Genomic DNA, 24,928 nt, shown 5'->3' on the forward strand with positions numbered 1-24,928 from the left:
CAGTTTGCCTTAAAGCTTTTATTAAACAGACACTTAGAGAAGTTATTTTTTCCTAAGGTAATTACAGATGAGATTCAAATAAAGTATTAAAGTAAATACTTTGCCTGGTAGAAAAAAATATTTTAATAATGAATTAAAAATAAAATAGTTGTACCTTCCTACAGCAAGGAAATACATCAAAAAACAGTATTTCCTTAAACAGTATTTCCTTTGAATGTGTAAAACTTGCTTAAAAATCAATGAAAAAAGTAACTTACTGGAGATAACAACAATTCCTTCAAAGCAAAGTGGTGATTGAAATTGAATGTATTTTTTATTAATTTCTTTGTGCTCATCTTACAACATATTAGTAATGAGTAGATCAATTGTTTATTTTAAAAGAACTCATAAATATATATATAAGCATGATTTTAGAAAGTTCACACGCAACAGATTGTGGTAAGAATTTGTATATTTTATTACCATTTCATTCCACCCAACTGCACACAAATCATTCAAATTATGAAGAAAGCATACCGGAATGTTGATTTTTAGCACTTTTTTCCATACATTCTCCTTTGTAACACTAAAGAACTGATTTTTAAAGGAGTTATATAGGAAACTTAAGTATAAAACTTTACTATTTTCATAGAATACACAATACTTGAACATTTTTAAAGCACTCAATGTTTCTAAAATATTATGGAGTTGATAAACAGTCATAAATTTAACAAAGGTTCCCTCTAATTAAAAAAAGTGGTTCTCAAAATAAATCAACAATTCCCTAGTGCACTTATAAAGAGAAAAGATCAAAAGCAGGAACTGGCATCTTTCCTTCCAGTGTTAATTAGTAATTAAAAATCTTAGCTTCATTAGTACCTACTCTGAAATGGTTTGATTTTTTCTTTCTTTTTTTTGGTGGGGAATGAAGATGTTACACAGACAAATCCTGCAACAAAAGTCATAAAAATTAACCAGTTTTGAAACTGTTTGCCTTCATCACAGTTAAAATACTATATGAAACTGTATTATTTTCTTTTAAATACACATCTTCCTTGTAGACTTCAGCTTTCAGTTGGTCTGGAGTTGCATGTAGCTGCATGTACTGCATAATTCTACTGGCCAAGTAACACCCTTCCTCCATGACAGTTCATCTACGTCTGATAATTTTAAGTAGAAATAAAAATATTAGCGTAATTTTTTTGCCATCACACAGAACTGACAGCTCCTACTATTTGGTTCAACTGCAAGTCCTAAAGAAGAATCTCATGTACCTGGGGCAAGAGGGACAGGACGGGCCTTGCCACCGTTTCAAAACTGAGTAGAATAAATGAATGTCCCTGTATGGATTTCAAGTGTCTTCCATTTGCAATTTGCTTGATGTCTCCAATCCTGATTCCGTTCTCACAGCTCGATATTCCCTGCATACAGGGTAATCAGCAGGATAGCAGTAAACCCCGTTAGCAAACCAGCATTCTGAATAAGGAAAAATGTCAGATCCGTCTTTCTTCCTGTCACTTTCTCCCGCAGCATATCATTCATCTCTGGGAACTGAAAAAAGGGATATTTTTAGGGAAGTATTGCCATCTCGTGGTAGCATGCTTAATTTAAAGCATTAAGAACTGAACCATATTGCTACTTTGGACTGAATATTAGAACTAACGGGGGGTGAAGGCAGACACAGGAAAATATCATCCTAATTACCCTGAAAAACCACTCCACCAGGGATGGTAAGATGAAATGGTGTTTTGCTCCTCTCTACTGTGGCTTCATCTGGTTGCGTCTCATGCAAATTTTCCCTTTTTGATTCCAGCAGCCTCACAGGTTCCAATTGTTAGTCCATGTGTTGCTAAGAGCAGCTGCCCTTGTATTGCTAAATGTTTTGTTTCTTCCTTCACTGCTCTAAAGAGAAATCCTTGTTTGGGAAACAGAAGATTAGGATTCTTCTTCTTTATCTAAAGGAGAATGAAGTGAAGATGAAAGCATGGGCAACTCCTCAGAAATCAGAAACCTTTCACAAGTGGAAGGTCTGGTGGGCTTGCCAGGTCAAACAAGGAAGAAGAGGAAGACTACTGGTGTGAAACTGGTGGTAACAGATGCAACATGACATTATAGTGCCATTAAAGGATTCTTCATTCCATAATATACATCTTAATGGCTAACACAAGAGCAAAGGGTGACTGATCCACTGCTAACTGCAGAAACAAAGATACTGCCTCTGGAGCCAGTGGAGGCGATGGCAGAAGAGCACAGGTATGAAATTTCCTGCATGGGATGATTCAGGGTTATGTGTTTGCTGCAAGTAAAGTCAGCTACAGTGGCTTTTGAGAAATAAGCCTTAAAGTATTCTCCTGTTCTGCTGAGAATAGCATAACCAGAATACAATGAAGACAGTTTATTTCAGCCCTAGTTAGGAAGCCTTCAAGCTGGGTAACTCCAAAACTGTAATATTTCTTTGATATCTGTCATATCTATCTATCTATCTATCTATCTATCTATCTATCTATCACAATACAAAAACAGCTATTGAAGGTAATGCAATTCTTGAAGAGCAGGTTAAGGTTAGCGGGAAGAGCCCAAAGCTTCCCAGAAATGGTTCCAGAGCTCCGTCACACTCTTGCACAAGAGGGCAAAACCAGATTAACTTCATGCCATACAGCAAGGCTCATTTGTGCACACACCTCAGCGTACATTCCCACCTGCCCACAGCCTCCCCACTCAGTGATCCTGCTGGCAGAGGTTGGACTATGCCAATACTGGCAGAAAAAAGAACAGCAAAAAGAAAAGGAGGAAGGCATGACGTTCCAGTTAATCCTACCTGCTTCTGGACAAGCAAACCAGAAGTGTGTGAAAATCGTAAGAAAGTGGAAAGCCAGATCTCTGTACAGAGCACTTCAATACCCTATTTCAGACTTTTCAGGGGGAAGAAAAATTCAGATAGGTAACTGATACAATCCAAAAACCTATAAAAAGAAAGAGAGGAGGGTACAGGGAGAGAGACAGATAGAGAGGAACAGAGAGAACAGAACAACAGATACAAAGAAAAGAAAGTTACCTACTTTGATGGATTTAACAACAAACTTGAGTCACTATAAATTTATGCCATGAATTTTACACATCAGAGTTCAGTGCATTGCTATTCATTATACGAGTGAAGCTAAACAAAAAGCATTAGCAATTAAGGCACTGAAAGCTTATAAAATAAACTACTTATATTGTTTATAACTCTAACAACATATTAAACCTTATACTATTACCTAAATATAACATATTTAATGAAATAGTCACTATAAATATATGACAGCTCCTAAATGCACATGGAACCAAACTGGGGTCTCAAACCTTTTCAGATTTGGGCCTCACTCTTCCAGATCTGCACTCAAATGGATTCTCATGTGGCAGATGCAAACACCTTTGCACCTGTTGCAGCTGTTCTTAACACTGACTTAAACATAATAAAACTCTTGAAAGATCTCTCTTGTTTTGAGACAAAACATCATCATAAGAGGAAATTATGGAACATTGCTATGTGCCTGTGAATCCAATGTCTAAATACGATCTGGATTTTAGCACAATTTCTTTTCCTTATATCTTCTAGCACACTTTGAAAAAGAAATGGTAGACAGACTATTTTGAATAGAACTGAGCAAAATTTTTTGTCTGAACCACGAAAATGAGGCTGGCACTCTTTGGTTTAAATCAGGACAGAATTTAAATCAAGTTTTTCATTATCACTGTGGTTACACAACACCTTTCATTCAACTCAAAACTTAATATTTAACTTTATTCTGTTTACCTTTCTTGCTTTTCTTTCACAACATGGTTTAAATAGACAAACAAACCTTTTAAAATAATAAGGTCAAATAAGGTGACAATTTAAAATGCTGAAACAAAGTGTTTATACACTTTTTACTCTTTGATTAAACCAGGCCAAATTCATTAAAGGCTTGTCTCTGCCTAAAACCCCTTTTCAATAATCATATGATGAGGTGAAATGCTTTAGTGTTTCATGAATAAACATAACTTGTTATGGATAGGTGAGGCTTTATAAAGCCTTACCTATCAGTAACAATAACTATCTGTGCACCTCTTGTAAGGGTTTAAGTGATTATATTCTATTATTATTATCATTATTTTTATTATTGTTATTGGTCACTGGCATGAGAAGGAGAAAACACTAAATTCTGCTAGAGAGATTAATGGAGTATATGGCTTTTTTGCAGAGAAATACATAACTGAAAATGGAATAATATCTCACCATGTCTGCCAGAGAGATGTACAGGAACATTCCACCGGCTATAGCAAAGATGATGTTAGGAGCAAAGTTGTTGCCTACTAATATTCCAAAGGCCAACCCAATGTAACAAGAACATGCAGATAGGAAATTGAAAAACAGAGCCTGCCGAGTACTCATTCCTGCATTAAGCAAGATGACAAAATCCCCTAAAAGAATAAAAAAAGAGAAAACCATTTTCAGAAAATTATATTGTGGTTGTTTTCTGATGTCAAAGGAAGTCTGAAGAAAAGACATTATTTGTATACACAATATAACCATGTGTTGTTTTTCTTCGTTCAAACAGGTGATGAGGATTTCCCTTCAATACTAAGGAAACTGAAATATTCTAAATAAATAGTGATACAAGATTGAGCTAAGAGCACAGGAACACACAACTACCTATGATGATTTTTGTGTTTTAAATTAATTAATACAACACCATATGAACCATATATAAACAGGATAATTAGTACCTGTCCAATATATGCTCCCAGCTTCTGCCCACCCGCACTTGGGAACTTCCTGTGCCAGATGTGTGTTTTGGTGCTTGGTAACTTTTTGATGAATATTTTTTCTATTAATTTGTCTAAACTTTCTTTCAACCTCTGCCAACTTTACGCCAACACAATCACCTACAACAGTGATTTCCACAGCAAAAACATGTGCAATGAAGTTCCTTACCCAATTCATGAGGAAACTCTTCACACAAGATGGCTATGGAGGTACTGAGCCCTTGAAGCAGAGACAAAGTGAAAGAAGCCCCAATAGCCAAGCCATCTATGAAATTATGTACAGCATCACTCAGTGTCACCATCCAAGCAATGGTCCCAATCTTGGACAGTGGACGCCCCTTAAGACACTTGCATAAGCTGCTTTGGGTGGCTTCTTCCTGAAAAAAAAATAAATAAATAAAACAATTGCACTAAACACTGAATAAAGTCAATGAATCATGCTTCTGCTTTTAAACGAATGCCAAGTATAAACTCAAGCACTGCTGCATATAGAGACCAAATTGCTTTGTTCAAGAAGCAAATGGCACAGCAGAAGCACCAAATGTTTTCTGTTTCAGCAAGGTGATGTGCAGGACCCAAGCACCCTTCTGACTGTGAAGTGTCACCTGGATGCCCTTCAGCTGAAAGACGAAGCAATGCAGGTCACAGTGGTCTGAATGTCTCTCTGAAGTCTCTGTCAGATAAAGATGGTCCCAAGCTTCCTCTGCCACCTCTACATAAGAATGTATAGTCAGAAGGATCTGATCTCAGTGACTGGTATTCTAAATACTGGCATCTGTATTTAAAACAACTGGCACCATGTCATGGTCTCAGAGACACACTCAGCTACCACAGTAACAGAATTCTATCTACATGATATATATGACGTGTCTATGCTGTAGAATGTGTCTACAGTTTAGACATATTCAGATATCCCATCAAGTTTATTTCTAATTTTGGGCAATGATAGTCAAGTCCAGCGATTCAAATTAGTTTCTACAAAGTGAATGTTTAATAAAAACAGTGGTAGCTAATTTTGACTGCACAATTAAAGGCTCAGAGCATAAAATCAACAGGCTAATATAAAACTGCAATGCCCATACCCTCCAGGGATCTCACTAATTCTCCCCAGAAGTGGAAGTAATCTATACATGCAGTGCCATGAAATTATGAAAAACCTGAACACGTATGAAAGGAACTGCCATTTTTACTGCAAGCATAAACTAAGCTCCCCTAAAAATTGCTGGTGATCCACTTAATGAATTTCTATACACACATTCTGTATTTACAGAATATTTGCAAGCATTATAGTATTTCCCCCATTAAAAAAAAATGTTTATAAAGCATTAACTAGTGCTTACTTACTGGAATATATAAGCAGTAATAGGAATATATAAGCAGTAATATATACATCTGTATGCCTACAGACACAGAGCACAGAATCACAGATTAGTTAAGGCTGGAAGAGACCACAGTGGCTCATCTGGTCCAACATCCCTCCTCAAGCACATGGCACAGGATTGCATCTAGGCAGTTCTTGGACGTGTCTAATGAGAAAGACTCCACAACCTCTCTGGGCAATCTGTTCCAGTGCTCAATCATCTGCACAGTAAAGAAGTTCTTCCTCTTGCTCAGGTGGAACTTTCTATGCATCAGTTTCTGCCCATTGCCTCTTGTCCTATTGCTGGGCATCACTGAGCAGAGCCTGGCTCCATCCCCTTGACACCCTCCCTTCAGATACTCACAGACACTGATGAGTTTCCTTCTCTCTCACTTTTTCTCAAGGCTGAACAGACCCAGCTCCCTCAGCCTTTCCTTCTGAGAGATGCTCCAGTCCCCTCATTGCCCTTGTGGCCTCTGCTGGACCCACCCCAGGAGCTCCATGTCCCTCTTGTGCTGAGGAGCCCAGAACTGGACACAGCACTCCAGTCCTCAAGGGCTGTGCAGAGGGGCAGGATCACATCCCTTGACCAGCTGGCAGTGCTCTCCCCAATGCTCCCCAGGATGCCATTGGCCTTCTCGGCCACAAGGGCACCACAGGCTCATGGACAGTTTGTTCTCCACCAGGACACCCAGGTCTTTCCCTGCAGAGCGGCTTTCCAACAGATCAACCCCCAGCCTGTGCTGGTGCTTGGGGTTATTCCTTCCCACGTGCAGGACCCTGCATTTGCCTTTGCTGGATTACAGGAGGTTCTGCTCTGCCCATCTCTCCAACCTGTTGAGGTCCTTCTGAAGGGCTGCACAGCACTGTGGGGTATTGGACAGTCCTCACAATCCTCTAGATTCGTGTCATCAGTGAACTGCTCAGGAGAAAAGAAGTTCACCAAGTCCTTGATGAAAAGGGCCCAGTACTGAACCTTGGGGAACACCAGTAGTGACAGGCCTCCAATTACACCCTGACCCACTGAGATCTGCCACTCAGCCAGTTCTCAATAAATGTCACTGTCCACTCATCCATTCCACACTTCCTGAGTTTGCCTGTGAGGATGTTGTGAGAGACACTGTCAAAAGCAATGTTTAAGTTAAGGCAGGCAATACCCACTGCTCTCCCCTCAGCCACACACATCTCCACTTCTTGAAGCAGAAGGATATAGAGGAACATCACCTTCTCCTCTTCGGAAGGCCAAAGAGCATTCCAATAAATTTTCTTTAGTTACTACAAACATTGTTGCAAATTGATTTCATTTTGCCATATGCAAATGCTACCAGGCAAACTAAATTTTTACTTCAAGGAAATAAAATGATTAATAAATCCTTACAAAATCTTTACAGACAGGTCTGCTGCATTATTTGCTCACAGGCCTCTTATCTGACTACATTCTTGTATTTAGGAGCTGCCCTGGGACAGGACAAAAGTTGAGATCAGGAATTTCTGAGTCAGGTGCCTATTGCGCTGCCTGAAAGTCATAGATAATAAAGCCTTGGCTGAGTAGTGCCAAAACCACCACAAAGCAGCTTGTATTCAGTTAACAGGAAGTTCTGAAATTACACTTTTATGATGCAAAAACGAGCAATGGTATCAAAAAGTCAGGAGTTTCCCTGCTGATTCAAACACATACATTTTAGATTTGTACTACATGCTTGCCTTTAGTTTTTGAAGGCTTTCCTTTCAACATTTCCAGTGCCAATCATTTTTTTGAGATTATTATTTTGTACCTGTACTATTTCTGCTTGAGACAGGATCACTTACAAGTAATAGATCTCTCTCTTAATCCATGAAGACAAGCTGAAAGTCATTTTAAGAAAGAAGTATTACAAAGCAAGCCACACAAAATACAGGAGTATAAGAAAATCCAAATACAATTAGCAAAGTTCTTCCACCAATTCATCCAGCTTCCTGAGGTAAAGATCTGTTCTCTATATTTTTCTGTTCCCTGGTGACCTTCCTTCAAGTTGACTACAAACTGGAGGAAGCATTGTTTTGTACATCATCCTGATTTCTGCTTAAAGCACATCATCTTTGTTGCATGTTTCTAGCTTCATTGAAGAAATGAGTCTGATCTATTGCACAAATTTTCTTTTTAAATAATTCACATGTTTTTTCCTCCAAAAAGAAAATTTTAAATAGTTGCAATTAATTTAGGGTACCAGTATTGATTTACTTCTAAAAATTACTTTATTGATCCAAACTTCCAAAATGCAGAAACAACAGTAGTTTATAAACTAGGAATCAGTTTCTGAGACACCTTTGTTTTATAACTATACCTGTATTTATATATATGTGGCTATCTGCCATTTACATTTACTGTGTTGCTCTGAAGTATCATAATTCTTACATGTAATCCACTTTAAATAATGTCTTGACAACTTCTCTAAATTATATAAAGTACAGTGAAATTGCCTTTCTGGATTTACATTCTGAAGTTTATTAGATCATATATCGAGTAGAAGTAGGTGTAATACATATTCTTCATGTTTAAGCTAAAGCAGACTATTGACAAAATACCCTACAAACACATAGGATTCCAAAGCAAAAAATTAGCAATGTCTGTCTCCCCTGGACTATTTCCATTTTGTCATGGTAGTTTAGCATACATCAAAAGAGATGCCAGCTAAAGAGCTCTGTAATACCCAGCTGGACTACCAGGTTTAAATTTTATTAATTATTAGTGCAGTTATACATCATTTGTATCTCCACAGTTTATGGTAAACCAAAGACATCCTTGGTATTTATGCTCTTCTAAACACAGGGGGCTTTTTAAAAAGTAATGGCCTCTCCTTCATTCTGAAGCTTAAGAAATTATACAGAGACTCTCTTATTTTATCCTATGATATCTCAGATTACTATTGCTATTTGCAACGCATGTCTGATTCCCTCAGACATGAACCAGACATGTCCTCTGGAAGAGCCCACAGAACCAAGAGGAAATTGTGACACTGCCACCAGGCAATAAATAAAGGCACTGTAAAGTTTTGTTATACAGCTCTAACAATGTGCACTCAAGAACACAGATGTTTCAGCATTTTGTCTCTGAAATAACTTTCCTTCAAAGTTTCTGTTGTCAAGCCATATTTCAGTGCATAGTAGATACAAACTCTGAGTAGAGCACAAAGGTTTCCAAGGTTGCACTTACTGCTGCAAGTGAAAACAGAAAGTAGGTGACTAATTAAACATTTACTCTGACAGTCAATTTCTTCTGGCATTAAGGGAGAGAATATGTCTGGATCCCCATGGCTGAAAACAGTTACCACACCTTGGCACAATCAGGCTTCAAATTTCTTCTTTAAAGCCTTCATTTTTACTTCTGACTACTCTGTATTTGCCCTCTTTAACAAAATGTTAATTATGAGGACACATTAAAATTCTCTTGGGTACACATTAGCTTATGCCAAATGGTTTTGCCTTAAATAGTACACTCTTGTAAAGCTGAATGCATCCCTACCCTCCTGTCATTACCCTAACTGCCCAAAGCACCTTGGCCACATTGGCCCCCACCTGACCTGGCCCTTTGAACCTCACTGGAGGAGGACAAGAGCAATGATGGCTTTTTTCTTGCTACACAGTATCATAGAACCATTAGGTTGACCTCTAAACTCGAGTCCAACCATTAACCTAATTAACCAAGTCCACCACTAATCCATATCCCTAAGCAGCACCTCTATGCAACTTTTAAACACCTCCAGAGATGCTGATTCCACCATTTCCCCGGGCAATCTGTTCCAGGGCTTGACAACCATTTCCCTGAAGAACTTTATCCTAATATCCAATCTAAACCGTCCCTGGCACAACTTCAGGCTGTTTCCTCTTGTCCTGTCACTTACTATTGGAAAGAAGACGCCAACCCCAAGTGGTACAACCTCCTTTCAGACAGTTGTAGACACTGATAGGGTTCCCCCCAAACCTCTTTACTCCAGGCTAAATAATCCCATCTCTTTCAGCTGCTCCTCATAGGGCTCATGCTCCAACTCTTTCAACAGCTTTTTTGCCCTACTTTGGACATGCTCCAGCACCTCAAGGTCTTTCTTGTAGTGAGGGACCCGAAACTGAACACAGGATTCAAGGTGCAGCCTCAGCAGTGCCACAGGGGAGTGATCACCTCCCCAGTCCTGCTGGCTGCATTGTTTCTGTCTCCACAGAGAGCAGAGGCTTCTTTTACTTCTTTTATAAATCTACAAAATAAAACGTAGGAACACTCGTAGCACTAATTGCCTCCTGATGCCCATGTAATTCTAATAATTAAGTATGTTTCTTCTAGTTTTTAAGATGTTCAGTATCCACCATACTTCACCATATTTCTAGGGTAAGAACAAGTACAATTTTGGTGTTTTAAACTTGTGTGCATCAAATGTCCTGTGAGCCTACAGAGTCAATGCAGAACTCCCAGATTTTTTCCTGTTTGTTAGGGACTGCCTCTGGCTTGCTCTCCTGCTTGCTCCTCTCTGCTCCCCACAACTTACTTAACTGGATAATAAAAATGGATGGCAAACCAAAAATCTCTTACATGGAAAAAGTCTGCCTTAAGACATCTAAAAATTTTACTATGTGTTTTTAATTTTTTTTAATAAGGCACAGTACTGGTCCTCCCTGCACAATATTGCTCCCCTCTACACAAGGAATAAGACTAAAGAAGCACAAAACTTTCTCTTCCTACTTCCACTTTCTTCTCAGACAGGAGGAAGTTGTATTTGCAGTATGAAAACAAACACAAAGAAACATAGAGAGCAAATCTGAAAGATAATAATACTTAAACCAGGAGGAGTGGCTTTTGTCCCAACATATTACCTCTATGATTCCCACAGTACCCAAAGACACTGTGTTATCACAAGCAGTGCTCACTATATACTACCTGAAGGTTACTGTACTAGCTTTTCTCTTTAATCATTGATTTTGTAGAGCCAGACTCTCACACTGAACACCTTTATGTATTCAGGAACAAAATACAGATCATTTTGTATGATCAAGATTATCACACCAGTAAAATACACCATTGCACCACACTCTTTAAGCAAAACAGTAACAACAATACTACCAAAATTAGCCAAATTAAATACAAATTCAAATCTGATTAGATACATCTCTCTGTCCAACCCACTCCAACACTGATACAACATAGCCCTTTCTGTTGGCTACAAATTGAGTACCTGATTCAGCTTTTTCAAGCTTGCCCTAAAACCCTGTATTTTTTTTCATAGGGTTCAACCAAATTATAAGCTGTAAGTCTACAAAAACTTGACAAAAGTAATAAAAATTCATATTAACTCTCCTCTCAGATATGCTTATATAATTGGCAGGGAAAAAATAAATAAATAGACACAATTTTCATACCTGTGCTGAGATCACACTGATGCTGTCAAAACCCAGATTTCCATTGCTCTCTATGACAGCTGAATTTGCATAACATGTGCCCCCATTGCTGGATGGTGGTGGTTTGGGTGAGTGAGTCTTGTCCTGAGAATGATTCTCTTCTCCATTTTCAAAGTAGTTGTGGCCAGTCTAGGTGAAAAATAAACAAGTAGGTAGCTAATTAAAACAAAAGCAAAATAACAATGTAAGAAATAAAGACAAAAAAGAAGAGGTGGGTGGGAGATCATAGTCATGCTGCCTTGCTTTCCACACCAAGTGATTGCTGAAATGAGCAGCAGTGAACATTTAATTTTTTTAATTAACTCCAAACATATCTAAGTTCCTAACTTATCTCTTACTTTTAGCTAATCCAAAAACATGGGAGACTTTTAATTTTCATACCTTTATGTAGAACCTCCCAAGCCAACCTGACCAAAAGTGACCAACATTTGCTGGTTATTCATGGTCGCTTATCAAATAGAGCTCATTAGCCTTTGTTTGTTACATAATTAAAGAAAAGCAAATTCATTTTCTCTATTTCTAGCTATTGCAAATGAGGGACAGTTGATCATCATAATTTTCAGTATCAGCAACACTCAAGTGAGCACACAGAAGACAAGTATTCTGACACAGGGATAGAAAGCAGAGCCCTGGGCAAGAGGAGACAACTGCACTGTTCACTGAGCAGGTCTGTGTACCAGAGCTTGGGGAAACACAGAGCTGAATTTACTGAACACCAGTCAGCTGCAATTTGCAGATGACCAAGAAGGTGTATTTGCCACACTGATTTCTCCTGCCCAAGAGGATCACCACGGGCAGACTTCATTCTCTCCACCTCTGATATATTTCCATGTTTTTCTGATGCATTTAGCTACCACAGCAACAACTTGGCTGTGGAGAGCAACTGGAGTATATACTAAAGAGAGCAGACCACACTCACATCTGGATTCCATTCCCAGAGCTGCCTGTAACTCCCTCAAAAAAGAGAGATTTCTTGCCCTATTCATATGGGTTTTAAACAGATGCATCAGAATACAGAGTAAGGCTGAATTCCTCAGATAAAATAGGAAAAAAGCCCCCATTTTATCCATCTAGCAAGTATCTCACAAAATATGACAGGTACTTTAAGGAAAGGCTCATTCAGCTAGTGATAGGTTTCATTACCTTGTTATAGAGCTTTAGTATCACTTTAAGAATCCTTTCCACAAAGAAGAGAATATAGAATCCACCAAACACAGCAACAGCTTTCTCAACATAGTTATCTACTTTTGGATCAAATCCAAATGCCTAATAGTGAAGAAAAAAGCAATGCAAATTAGTCTGTAATCTTAGCACATCTCCAGAAAAACAAACAAGCATCACACTACACAGATACCCCTCTATTAGAAAAACTGTCTTTATACCAACCATCAGTTTCCATGAGCAGAAATTGTAAAACATTCTGATATCATTACTTTTTTTAAACTTGGACAATATGTTAATAGTGTAGCCTATTAAATTTCAATACAACTTTATCCAATGTATTTCTCTTTTTATTTAGAGGCAGAATAGCCCTTGGTCCTTCCCAATGAACAAGAAGACATAGATCTTTAGAAACTAGTATGCAAACCTATAATGATATATATCACTATATTATCAAATAATATAATGATATATATCATTATTATTATCAAATAATGATTCCCCTTGCTTACCTCTGGAATGAGCTGGAAAATTGCATTAGAAAAGAGAGTACCAATGGCCAAGCCCACAAAGTAAGTTAAAACCTTGGGGAAATACGACTTCTTTAAGAGAGGAGTTAAAATCAATCCCAGAAGTGATGCCAAGTTAATGACAGACACAGCCAGGAACCCAAATCCCCAAACTGTGGATAAAGAAAAGAGAAATACAAAATATTTTAGTGAATACCCACTTCAGTCTGCTTGTGATTTCTCTGATTGCTAAATTGGTATGGAATTGGTAAAAGAGTCATTCCTTGGTTGAAATTAAAACTCACAAATATAAAATTCTTAAAATGCATAGGCAGTTAAGATGCATACCTGCAGAAAGGAAATATCTGAAAACACTTTCTGGAACAACCATATTAAAAATGGAAACCATGCTAGTAGAATATATGGGCTGGCCTAACTGCTGGGAATATAGATGAGCTCTCTCTACAGTCAATAAAGAGTAAAAATTAAGGCTTAGGCCAATAGTTGAAGCAGCTATAGCACAGAGAAAAGACAAAACTTCTTACTAGTTCCAGAGTCAGATCCCATTGACATTTACTTCTAAGAAACTCCATGACAAAAAGACTGTTGTCTTGGCTGTACCAGATATAAAAATCCTTCCTGATAAAGGATGACTCCTTCAAATCACCCTGAGGTGATATCTCAGTTCCTAAACCTCCTCCCTCCTCCTGCTATTCAAAGAAATTCTGCTGGCTGAAAATGCTGCCCATCAGTGTTTATCAACAGGTGAGGTGACAGCTGATAGTTGAGATAATAACAATAGAGAAATGAAAGTGCAAAAAAAAGAGGTTCTAGGTTCAAAAAGAAGGATATGTGACTTAAGTATGCAATGGCAAAAACCTTTCCTAAGAATCAGTAAATGCAGCAGGGTTTAGCATAATTTTGTTTCCTTCACCATAAGCATAATCTCAGATATTTAGTGTTCAGGCACCAGGACTCACACAAACCTGTACCATAATTAATCTGGAGCCTGAATTACAGGTTGAAGAGGTGTGGTTGCTGCTGCTCGTAAGCACTTACAAAGTTGTGCTTCTGTAGATAACTTTTTTTTCCCCAGTGACATCTCAAATTCCTTTGAGTACAGAGAAAAACTTTAGAAGTAGTACTAAAGAGGTCTACAAGGGTGCCCCAAATGATGCCACAGAACTATGAAGTAATCCAAACAGACAGAGAGTTTGTCTTTAAAAATTAACCACAAAAAATAATCAATGCCAACACAATATTGCCGAGATGAGAACAGTTTCATATAATCCAGAAAGTTGCATCATTATAAGCTTGTACGTGTGTAGGGAAGTCAGCACAAATTCCTGTCTGCATAGCAGAAACTAACAGATCAGATTATGGTCTGCTATTATTTCCTGGAACACAACTAGCAAACACACTAAGCTAAATTCCTCACCTGCAGCTGGGATGGCTCTACTCCGTACAGTGTCACAATGTTTTTATAAAATGAATTTCATATTATGTCAAGAACAGAAAGCATTAGAAACATCCAAAGCATTTGCAGATGTATCAATGCCAATTACAACACTCATTTGCCAATTTTGAGAGAATTACACAGAGAGAGGGAAAAACACACAACTAGATATGGGTAGATTCACTAAATTACATAGATTCATTTTAATTAAACTAAATGACAATTAAGATTGCAACTATATTTTTGAAATTAAATTTATAATAAACGAGTTTCCAGTGTCATCATGAATCAGAAAACACTGTCTAAGTTTGGGATTACTACAGAAGTACAAGAGTCTTTTAGTTTAGTGCATGGACTTCTACCCATATTCTGTGCAAAAATGTACATTTTAAACTGAGCTGAAAAAAATTCCAAGACAACCAGTGTTGCTGAAGCTCCTGCATTAAGGACTGTATTTCACAATATTATGTGCCTTGAAATAGTTTTATTCATTAGGACTCCACCCATACTAGTCTTTTTGTGAGCCCACACACCTCAGAAAGCTGGGTGGCCTGACTTTATGTACCAGAGCAGGGCACTCAGATGCAGTGCTAATTCTTCCCTTGAGACTGATGGCTCAGTCAATTTTTGCTAACTACTATTACTCTTTCTGTCTCTAAACTGTAGCCCCAATAAAGAGACAGCCAAGATACCCAAAGGCACAAGAAATCCAAAAAATAAAACTGCAGGAGTGCAAGTAAGATGCCCTCCTTAGAACACTGCTGCCCAGCAGTGTTCCTTGTAAGAACAGGCAGGCTCAGGCTCTTCCTTTACCTTGTCCTAGGATGAAGAGGAAGTAAGTGCATGAATACCTTTCTGAAGAAGTCAAGCAGAGAACACAGAAAATGTTTGTGTTGGACATGAGGAATGTCACTGGGCAGTTTCAGCTGTTTGATGCACCTCTATACACCTCCTATTATCTTTCAGAGAAGCAAGCAAGGGGAGGAGCTGAGTGTGCCCAAAGATCAGACAGTTTTACAAATCTCAGGACAAAAGACATTAACATTTGTTGCCTTCCAACTTCTACTCTGCTTGGGCATCACTTATTTTTTATTCTGAATATCTGTTCCTAAAGTTCATTGGACTGGTTTCTTCTGCACATCTTGTCCATTAGTAATTTGGAAGACTGTTGTTAATGGCGTGAGCGTCCCTGGGCAGAAAATTCACATAGGCACAGCTGGAAACAGGCATGGAGGATTTTGCTCCATGGGCAGTAATTGAAATCATCTGGGCTCAACGCTACTGACAGATGCACTTTGTGATGGGGTGGGGTGCAAAAATCAACAGCTGCATTGGGCACTGGGCCTTCCCAGGAATCAAACAGGTACCACTGTATGTTACAGGGGTTTAAAATGCCCTAACTATGGGCCTTGCAGATTTCTTGTGCTGCAGCCAAGGGAGGGGCAAGGAGAAGGCTGTCTTGCTTATCTGGCTATTGGACATTGCTTCTGAGCTGGACATTGCTTCTGAGTTGGCCAGATAAAAGAAAAGCAAGAGGGATGGTCTAAGTAGCTTAGGAGGTTAACTGTAGGTCAAGGATTCCATGTTCAACCTACTTAACCAACACCTCCTCCCAAAAAAAGAAAAAAAAAGAGAACAGACCCTACTCTCCAATGCAGATCTTATGGTCCTCTTGGTAATATATGTCTCCATATCATACAAGCAATCTAGAGCAGTCATGCTAAATTGGTGCCATGGCTTCAGTCACTGATTACTCAATTAGAATTCTAATCTTTCATTGACACAGCAAAACACAGTTATGTTTTAGGAATTATCTCTAATTCTTACTAAACATGATCACCTATATGAATCAGAATGTTATTAATACTAGCATTTCTAAAGGGACAAAAAGCACTTCTGTATCTCTTCTTATGAATACTGACATTAGGCAGTATTAATCCAACATCTTAACTTTTAACATTAATTCAGCTGATTCCCTTGGAATAATAAGTTCATTTGGAATACTGACTCAAATGAATTACATTTGATCCTTTTTAGTGCAACAAGTGATTTCTTTAATCAGATAAATATTCCCTGTCTAAAGCTTTTTACTGCACTGCATAGTTCTGTGCACAATAAACATAGAAATAAGAGTGAAAAAAAGAGGAAGGAAGATGACTAGGGCTACTTAACCATGTAACAATCTTCCTCATGGAGGGGTCATCACAGAAGATGACATGAAAGCAGAAGTCAGAATTTGGAAAGAATATGAGTATTTTTCCTCAGTAAACCAGTCACTGGCTTACCTGACAGTCCCCTGCAAATAACTCCACCCAAATGTAGCCCAAGTAATTCCAACCTAACCTGCCTCCACACATGCAGCTTCCACAAAGTTTAATTTCCCATTGCAAACCACCTGCACAAACTTCCCTTCTGTACACTCATCTTTTCTTCTATTAACCAGCTGTAAGTACGAGTCCTTATGTTTCGAGGCACAAACCATTATCCAAGTAAAACAAGTCAGAAAGACTCTTTCTTAAGTGGGCAAAATATTCCATAACTTTCTAGTCAGTTCTTTCACCTTTCTTACAGCATTTTAAATAGATCACTGTCAAGAGACACCAATTTTGTTTGGATAGTCTGCTGACCTAAAACAGCAGTTTATGTTCCCAGCTTGGAAACATATCTTCCCAAACAAGACATTCCTGTTATTTATAGATAAATGCTTACTGTTCCTCTAAGAAAACCCCACTCCAGTCACAGCATTATTGCAAGTAATAGTAACTAACCTTGCAAAGAATGTGGTTTAGATGTGTCCACAAAGCTTTCCTGAGGATCACATGGGTGAAAAATTAGCTGTTGCAAAACTGCAGGACATATTGTAGAGAAGCTGGAATTTGATATGTGACTGTCGTTCGGTATCCCATGCAAAGAAAAGATTTCTTCACTAGTCAAGCACTGAAATCAAAAAGGGATTTTGACAACTTAACACATTAATGCAAACCAAAAAATAAGACATACAGTGAGAAATCCGAGAATTTCAACATGGAAGTACTGTAATGAATTTTCAGGGAAGTCTACACAATGTACATTGCGCATGAAAATACTGTGATTGCTTGATGTGAAGCAGAAATGATTCAAAGTACTTTAAGTTAGATAAATCACAAATCAATATACCACTTTTTTAGGAGATATTTAGAGATCTTTTGCCCTGAGAACTCAAACAGTTAAACCTCACAATATATTTGGAAAAACAGCTTCAAAGTACTTAAAACCTAATGTAATTACAAAATAATTAAATTTAAGAGCAGACTGGATACAGTTAAAATCTCAGTAACAGAGTATGCCAGAAAAGGACTGGTAATTCAGTGACAGCCTATTCATGTAAGTGACCACTTGTCCTTTACAACAACACTTCTTATTTATCTCCCAAATTAACTCCTTAAAAATGGTCTAAACATTTTTCATTTGTCTTACAGCAATAACTCTTAAGGGCAAACATTGTCTTGTAAAACCATGAGATCAACTCCTGCTTGGGATCTTCACTTTGCCTTTAGCACAGGACACAACAGTGTCTGATGGATCAACAAATAAATGTACTTGGCAGTGCTAAACCAGGCCAGGGGCAAGGCAAGGCTGGTCCCTGTGTTTGTCATTTTCAACCAAAAAGATAAAATACAAACCACAAAGTATCATAAAAGATACATCTACAGAAAAAAAAAGAGTTTTTTTTATGTGAAACGTTCCAAACTGCTGAAATCTTTGATCTAACACTTTCAGTTCATTTACGTTCTTTATTTCCTACAATGATAAGGGAAAGTGTTCTTTTTCTGGGTGTACACAATAGCCTTGTGCAGTTATTGCTGCACAACAAACACATACCAGGGTTGAGTCTCAAGACCAAAAAAATCAAATGTTTTCTTCTATTTGAGACATCAATTCCAGCATAACTCTCCCTGTAACAAATCTCAGTATGATTGCAAGCAGAGAGCACTGGAAGCCTTAGCAAAATAAACACAAATGGTCACTCCCTGCTCTTCTCAGTTTTACCAGCCTTCAGATTACACAGCACGTCTCCAATAATTCAACATTATTATTTATAAGGCAATTAACTCCTAGAGATAAGCCAGAGAGATTGCAAGTCATTTATTTCATCAGAGCTGCTTCCACTTCTGTTAATAAATATTTTTGTACTGTCCGAAAGGTGAAAGGCATGCGCTCACCACCAGAATGCGACTCTCTTTGATTTGCTTGGAGGAAGAGAATATGCAGGCCAATTCAAATTACTTCAGCTAAATTAAACCCAGGATGTTCCCATCCTTCTCTTTAACTCTGCCAGTCTAGCAGAGTACTCAGGCACATGCTTGAACTTAAACCTAAGTGCAAATTTTCTTAAGTCCATGAGACCCTAAAGACTCAAATATACAGAAGCCAAGTGCATACAATTTCATATTTCAATGCCAGGGGTAATGTAAAAGAAGTATCACTCATGAAATAAATACAGTTTATAACAGAAGGTGGTTTTTTGCTTTAAAACATGTTGCTCCATTTAACCTACATGAAAGTAGTGAATAAAGAAATCATCACTGAAGATACAGTCTTTAACAGGCCAATACACAAACCACTGGAGCTTTCTAAACTGGTTATGTGTCTAATCATTCTACTCTTAACTCTGCATTTTGGAATAATACAAAATACATGGCTAATATGCCCACAGCAAAACAAAGGGAGGAAAGTTGTGGTCTGCAGGAATAGTTCCTGTATGGTGCTCATTACCACCTCACAGAGCCATTTCTGGACATCTGTGGTTAGAAAAATGAGCCAGTAAGAGCTGAGAATTTACACCATAACTATCTCTGAAAGAAATTTTCTTTAACTATTTCATTTCTAAAATACAGAATAGAGTATTAGCACTTTAAAATACTGATACATTAGTATTAACATTCATTCACAAAAATCCAAACAATGTTTTAGGTAGGAAAACAGATAATAGAGAGAAACTAAATGAGACACAGCATAAATTAATACACCTGACAACTGTAACCTTGCCTACACACAAACATGGAGGTGAGAAACACCATCACAGAAAAGCTCTTTCACGTGAAATTGAGAAATAGCATTGTATTTAATTACTATTATTATTTTGATCAGGGACAAACCCAGAGGATAATGATTCTTATAAATGATTCATTGTTATGTCACCTCATACTCTCAGTAAACTCCTACATACAACCAAGAGCTAAAAAGCAAGCTTGCATGAGTTCACCAGCACAATTAAAGGATTAATTAAAAGACGGAATCTTTTTAAAGCCTTGGACTGCAGCAAGGCATGTTTTGCACACTGCAAAACTCTGCATTTATCTTTTCAGGATAAATAAATACATTAAAACAGCCACACTGCTGTAAAAACATAAGATATTTACTTTGTAAAAGTGATGGACCGTCTCATCAGAGAGAAAATTTAGCCTCATGGAACAGAGGACTGAAAATGATGTCCTGAGTCACCAAACCTGCTGTTGTGTCTGTCCCCTGCTGTGCACCAAGAACTTATCACAGTGATAAGGTGAGAGGATTTCCTGTAATGTGACTGTACTGAGTGTTTAGTAAAAAATTGCAAAAAATATATAACAAAACTGATCATTCCTGAACTGTTAAAAAGTAACTTTAAAAACGCTTTCATCAAAACTGGGGAGGAGCTGAATCATGGATTTTACACAGTTACAAAATACTGAGACTTAAAAAAAATTAAACTATCAACTAGGTTATTCAAACAGATGTTTACTTTTACCGAGGTAAGCCTCTCCCAAAAACGATCAAACAATATGGGGTTCCTCTAACTGGAGAAATTAACAAAAAATGCTATGGTAATAACCACCTTTTAAAGGCATCAGTCCCTTCTGTGACCTTCTGCTGTGTTCTTATCATTGCTCTACCTCTTTTATCTGTAGCATTCCACATGTGAAGCACTAAAATACTGAACAGCATCCTGCACTGCAATTTCTAGATGTTGCCAGACTAAATACCAGCCCAGCCCACCCCAGGGCTGAGCAGTGGGTCCCACAGTAGCAACAGCAAACAATAAATGCAGTGAATGCGTATTTAACAAGGCTTCTTTTTCCCTGCCTTTTTTTTTTTTTTAACTTAGTCTGAGCACAGATAAGACAAAATAGAGACATACAGCTGCACCTTCCTCAACTTACTTGCAAGAAATGAAAGCATCTAGTGCTGATGTGGTAACACCTTTGTGTCACTTAGGACAGGTAAAAACTGGATGATGCAGATGACCATTCCTTCAATAAGCAGCACTCCATGAGAAAGAGTCAGATGCAGCTGCTCAAATGCACTCGTGTGCTTTAGGGATTTCACAAACCCCAGGACATGTGCAAGGCTGTCCATGCTGGGAGCTGAGAACTGTCCACAAATACTGAAATTTACTGAAAATATTGTAGAAATAAGACACTTCAAGGGTACCACAGCCTATTTAGCATCTCACTGGCCGGGCAACATCAGGTCATGGTGTTGGATCAAGACCCTGACTCTGTCACTCTTGTCTCCATTCTTTCAAAAGGACAAGTTGTAACTAGTGAAAAACTACCCAAAAAATCCTCAAATCAAAAAATATACTAGCCTGGTTCTAGTCTAGCTACTAAACTTACTAGATTTTGACTCGTCCTGAGATAAAAGGTAATTATATCTGATAACAAATATTAATTTTTAAAAAAATTTAATTTTATCAAAATGTTTTGTTTAAAAAATAAAATGCATTACATTAAAACACAGTACTCAGGTATTCCATCTAGACTGGCATAAATACAGATTTAGGAAAGCCAAAGAAGGAAATAGGAGCATGATTTTAGCACCTACCAATTACATCAAAGCATTAAAAAAAGGTGGCATTAAGAAGCCTTCTTTCCAATGCCCACTTACCTTCCAGGCATTTTTTGACCAAAAAATTTTGAGCATGTCATTTAGTCCTTTGGCACACACATGTATGGCTGCCATACTACAATGAATTCAGTGATAGAAGATCAAGTATGGTTTCATGGTTTTTACATCTTGCTAATAATGTAAAATGCAGAGCAAGTAACAAGCCATCATCTCAATTAGACTGCAATTGCTAATTTTATCCTTGTTAGTAGGACTAAAATGTGTGGCAATTCCACAGTAAAATGTGAAAAAAACAGCACTGCTCAGTATTTGTGCTTGCTCAATTACCACTTATTTCTCTGACAATGACTCTTAGCTTACATATTAAGAAAATGAAGTAACAGAAAAATTGAAGAGCAAAGAAAATATAAACACAAAATAAAAAAAAAAATAAAAGTGCATGATGAAAGCAAAAAGAGACCAAAAGCAGAATAAATTGGTGACAGCTAAATCCAACATTCAAAAAGGGTGCTCAAAAGATCCAGGTTTTTCTTCTACATTAAAAAATTAGCATCTCTGCAGACATCATAGGACACAAGTTACCACAAACACCTACATAAGTATATACTTAAACACTATCACCAACAAATTAAATAATTTTTTACTCTCTCTTTTCTTTTCAAGGCAACCTGGTATCAAAAGAAAACAGAAATCAATCAATCTTCTTTTGGCTTACACACCCAAACTTTTAATCTTTAAGAAAATGCATGAGCTTCTTGTGGATATTTTAATGAGATTAATAGGCTTACCAAAATAGTTGTGAATGAGACATTAAAACTAAACACTAACACTGGGATAACATTACAGAGACTGTTCCTTCCTGGTGCTGTATCACCTGTCCCTTACAGAGCAGCTCTCCACCAAAAATTCCTTCAGGCTTGGGATGAGGGACTCTCTGAAGAGCAAGGGTATGTTATCTTGATTCCAAGAAAGGCCTGGGAGTCATCCCCCTAGGTCTGGACACAGAAGTTAAGAACTGAAAGTCTAAGATAAACCTGCCCTCCTACAGTCAGGCACTTATGCAGCCTGAATGGATTCAGATGCCTTGAGGAATGACTCTCCAGAGGTATTCACTTTCCTCTGTCGAGAATTAGTAGAGCTTAGGCCCCCGATGCCTTCCAACACCCAAACTTGTATCAGGCCACTTCATGTTTCTGTCATAACCAGCAGATGCTGAATTATCAGCTTGTAAGCACAAAGACTCACGGTGTATAAAAACAGTCACATGGGATTTAAGTGGTGTGAGTATGCATCTGCATGTGCCACCTGCCCAAAGTCATGGACATACCTGACATCCATAAGGGACCAAAATGCACTTGCTTTAATGGTTCAAGCTGATAGAGCAGCCATAAGGCAAATTTTAGGAAAGAATGCAAGTAACTCAGCAAAAAAGTTTTCATTTCAAAAATCATTTCAGTATGATAACCTAGATATTATTCAACATGAACATAATTAGAACAGGCCTGTAAAAAAAAATGTTTCAGTTAAACTTCAAGATACTTATGAGGAGCATGCATTTATAGTAATAAGAAAGAGCATTACTTTCTTTTTTCCCTTCTGTAGCCTGTGTACGAGAGCTACGTGCTTTTGCAGACGGAAAACCTGAAGGACTGAAGAATCTACTCATTTCTATGCCCTTTTAAAGAAAGCTGCTTTTCATAGCCATACTCAACACTGCTAACTTGTAGTTAGCATGTGTGGCTGAGAATGTTTATATTTGTAACACACTGAGTTGGAACAGTGACCAGTTTGTGAGATTTGAAAGCAGCGACTCCTGCAAACATTGCTATGCTTATAGTGAATACTACCTTGATTTCAGGGCAATTAAGTCCCAATTAAACCTTTCTGAAACAAAGAGAGCTTATTCAAGTTTGTCTCCTTCACAGAAAAAAGCAGAAGAGCTACTACTCCATGTTAAAAAAAAATTCTCAAGGCCGCTAGAGCCATCTCTCTTCTGTTTCTCAGGGAGTGGAATCAAACCAGAGAAAACAGTCCTTCAGCTTTCCTTTCATTTTTGTGACTAACTTTGTGCCTCTGATTTCTGAGCATATGGAAATCGCCACCAATCTCAAAATTTTCCTTCAAGGAAACAAATTCAGTCCAGGATGGTCCCGGTAAGTGAAATTACACAGATTTTAAAAGTAGCAGAGAGATCTGAGTTTCTTATGGTGACACTAAACAGAGCACAAATGTTTTAAAGAGAAGTAATATTCCAGTGATATCCAGTCAGTAAATTAAACATCAGCTAAAAAAGCTTTTGGTAGATTAATCGATGGGTGCACTCAACCTAAGTAAAAGACGCGAAAATTTCTGAAAAAGTTTCTTTATACAAGCAGACCTGTTTGTATACTCGAGTTTTTGCTGTCTCAAGACAACTGTATTTCAACAGTTCCTGAAGATTTGCTTATTCAGCTCTCGGAGGGAAACACTAGCTGGCCCTCATACACTCCGCGCTGTTGGACAGATGCTATTAACCGGGAAAAGACACTTTAAGAGCCGAGCAGCGAGGACGCAGAGCCAATCCCGGGGCAGCCCGCGCCGCAGCAGCTCCTTGAGGCGCGGCAGCTTCTCCCGCGCCTCAAGCGGCTCTCCCCGGCGCGCCGGTACCTCTGCCGAGCCCCGAGCGCCAGCAGACATTTGCTCCCTCCCTCCTTCCCTCCCCCCTTCCCGGCTTCACCGTGAGGAAGCACGAGGGCGGCGAGACTTAAGACGCTCCGGAGCTGCCCAGCCGGCCCGGCGCCCTCGCTCCGGGACGTTTCCAGCCCGGCCGCGGTGGCGGTGCCGGTACCTGGTTGTGGTGCAGGTGGGCGAGCGGCAGCGCCGAGCCCAGGGCGGGCGCGGCGCCCAGGCGCTGCAGCAGCGCGGAGAGCTGCCCCGCCGACAGGCTGTGGTTGGCCCCGAAGACGCGCAGCACATCGTCGGCGAAGCTCGTCGAGTTGGCCGGCCCCGGGAGCTGCCCCTCCATCCCGGCGGGACGCGGCGAGTGTGGCGGATGGCGCAGCCCCGCCGCGCCGCCCTCACCCCTGCCCACGGGCTCCGCGGGGCGGGAGCGGGGCCCGCCCGCCCGGCCCCTCCCCGGGGGGCGTACTGGGGACGCGGGGCGGGCGGCGGCGCCGCGGAGCTCCCGGCGGGGTACGGAGCCGCCGCTCGGTCCCCGCAGCGCCGTCGGGCCGGGCCGGGCCGCTCACCGAGCGCCGGCTGAGCCCCGCCGTCCGGGGGCTGAGGGCAGCCGCGGGCTCCCCGCCACCCTGTGTCACCACAGAAGGTGGCGCGGGGCCGTCCGAGACCGGCAGCTGGGGAGGATGCAAAACTCCCGGTTGCCACCCGCCCCGGTCCAGTGGCCAA

At 39.2% G+C, this 24,928-nt stretch overlaps 1 protein-coding gene across 1 annotated transcript; it reads right to left on the reverse strand.

Annotated features, from left to right (window-relative positions):
* Positions 1-348: 348 nt before the first annotated feature.
* SLC39A8 (solute carrier family 39 member 8) lies at positions 349-24,548 on the reverse strand. The gene is made up of 8 exons (XM_041484241.1): positions 24,372-24,548; positions 17,446-17,614; positions 13,225-13,394; positions 12,695-12,817; positions 11,513-11,680; positions 4,937-5,144; positions 4,238-4,422; positions 349-1,530 (listed from the first exon to the last, which is right to left on the reverse strand). Exons 1-8 carry the CDS (start codon positions 24,546-24,548, stop codon positions 1,384-1,386), a joined length of 1,347 nt encoding a protein of 448 aa, XP_041340175.1. The 3' UTR covers positions 349-1,383.
* Positions 24,549-24,928: the final 380 nt, after the last annotated feature.

The sequence above is a fragment of the Pyrgilauda ruficollis genome, unplaced genomic scaffold, assembly GCF_017590135.1.
Source record: "Pyrgilauda ruficollis isolate IOZ18807 unplaced genomic scaffold, ASM1759013v1 scaffold65, whole genome shotgun sequence".
NCBI lineage: Eukaryota > Metazoa > Chordata > Aves > Passeriformes > Passeridae > Pyrgilauda > Pyrgilauda ruficollis.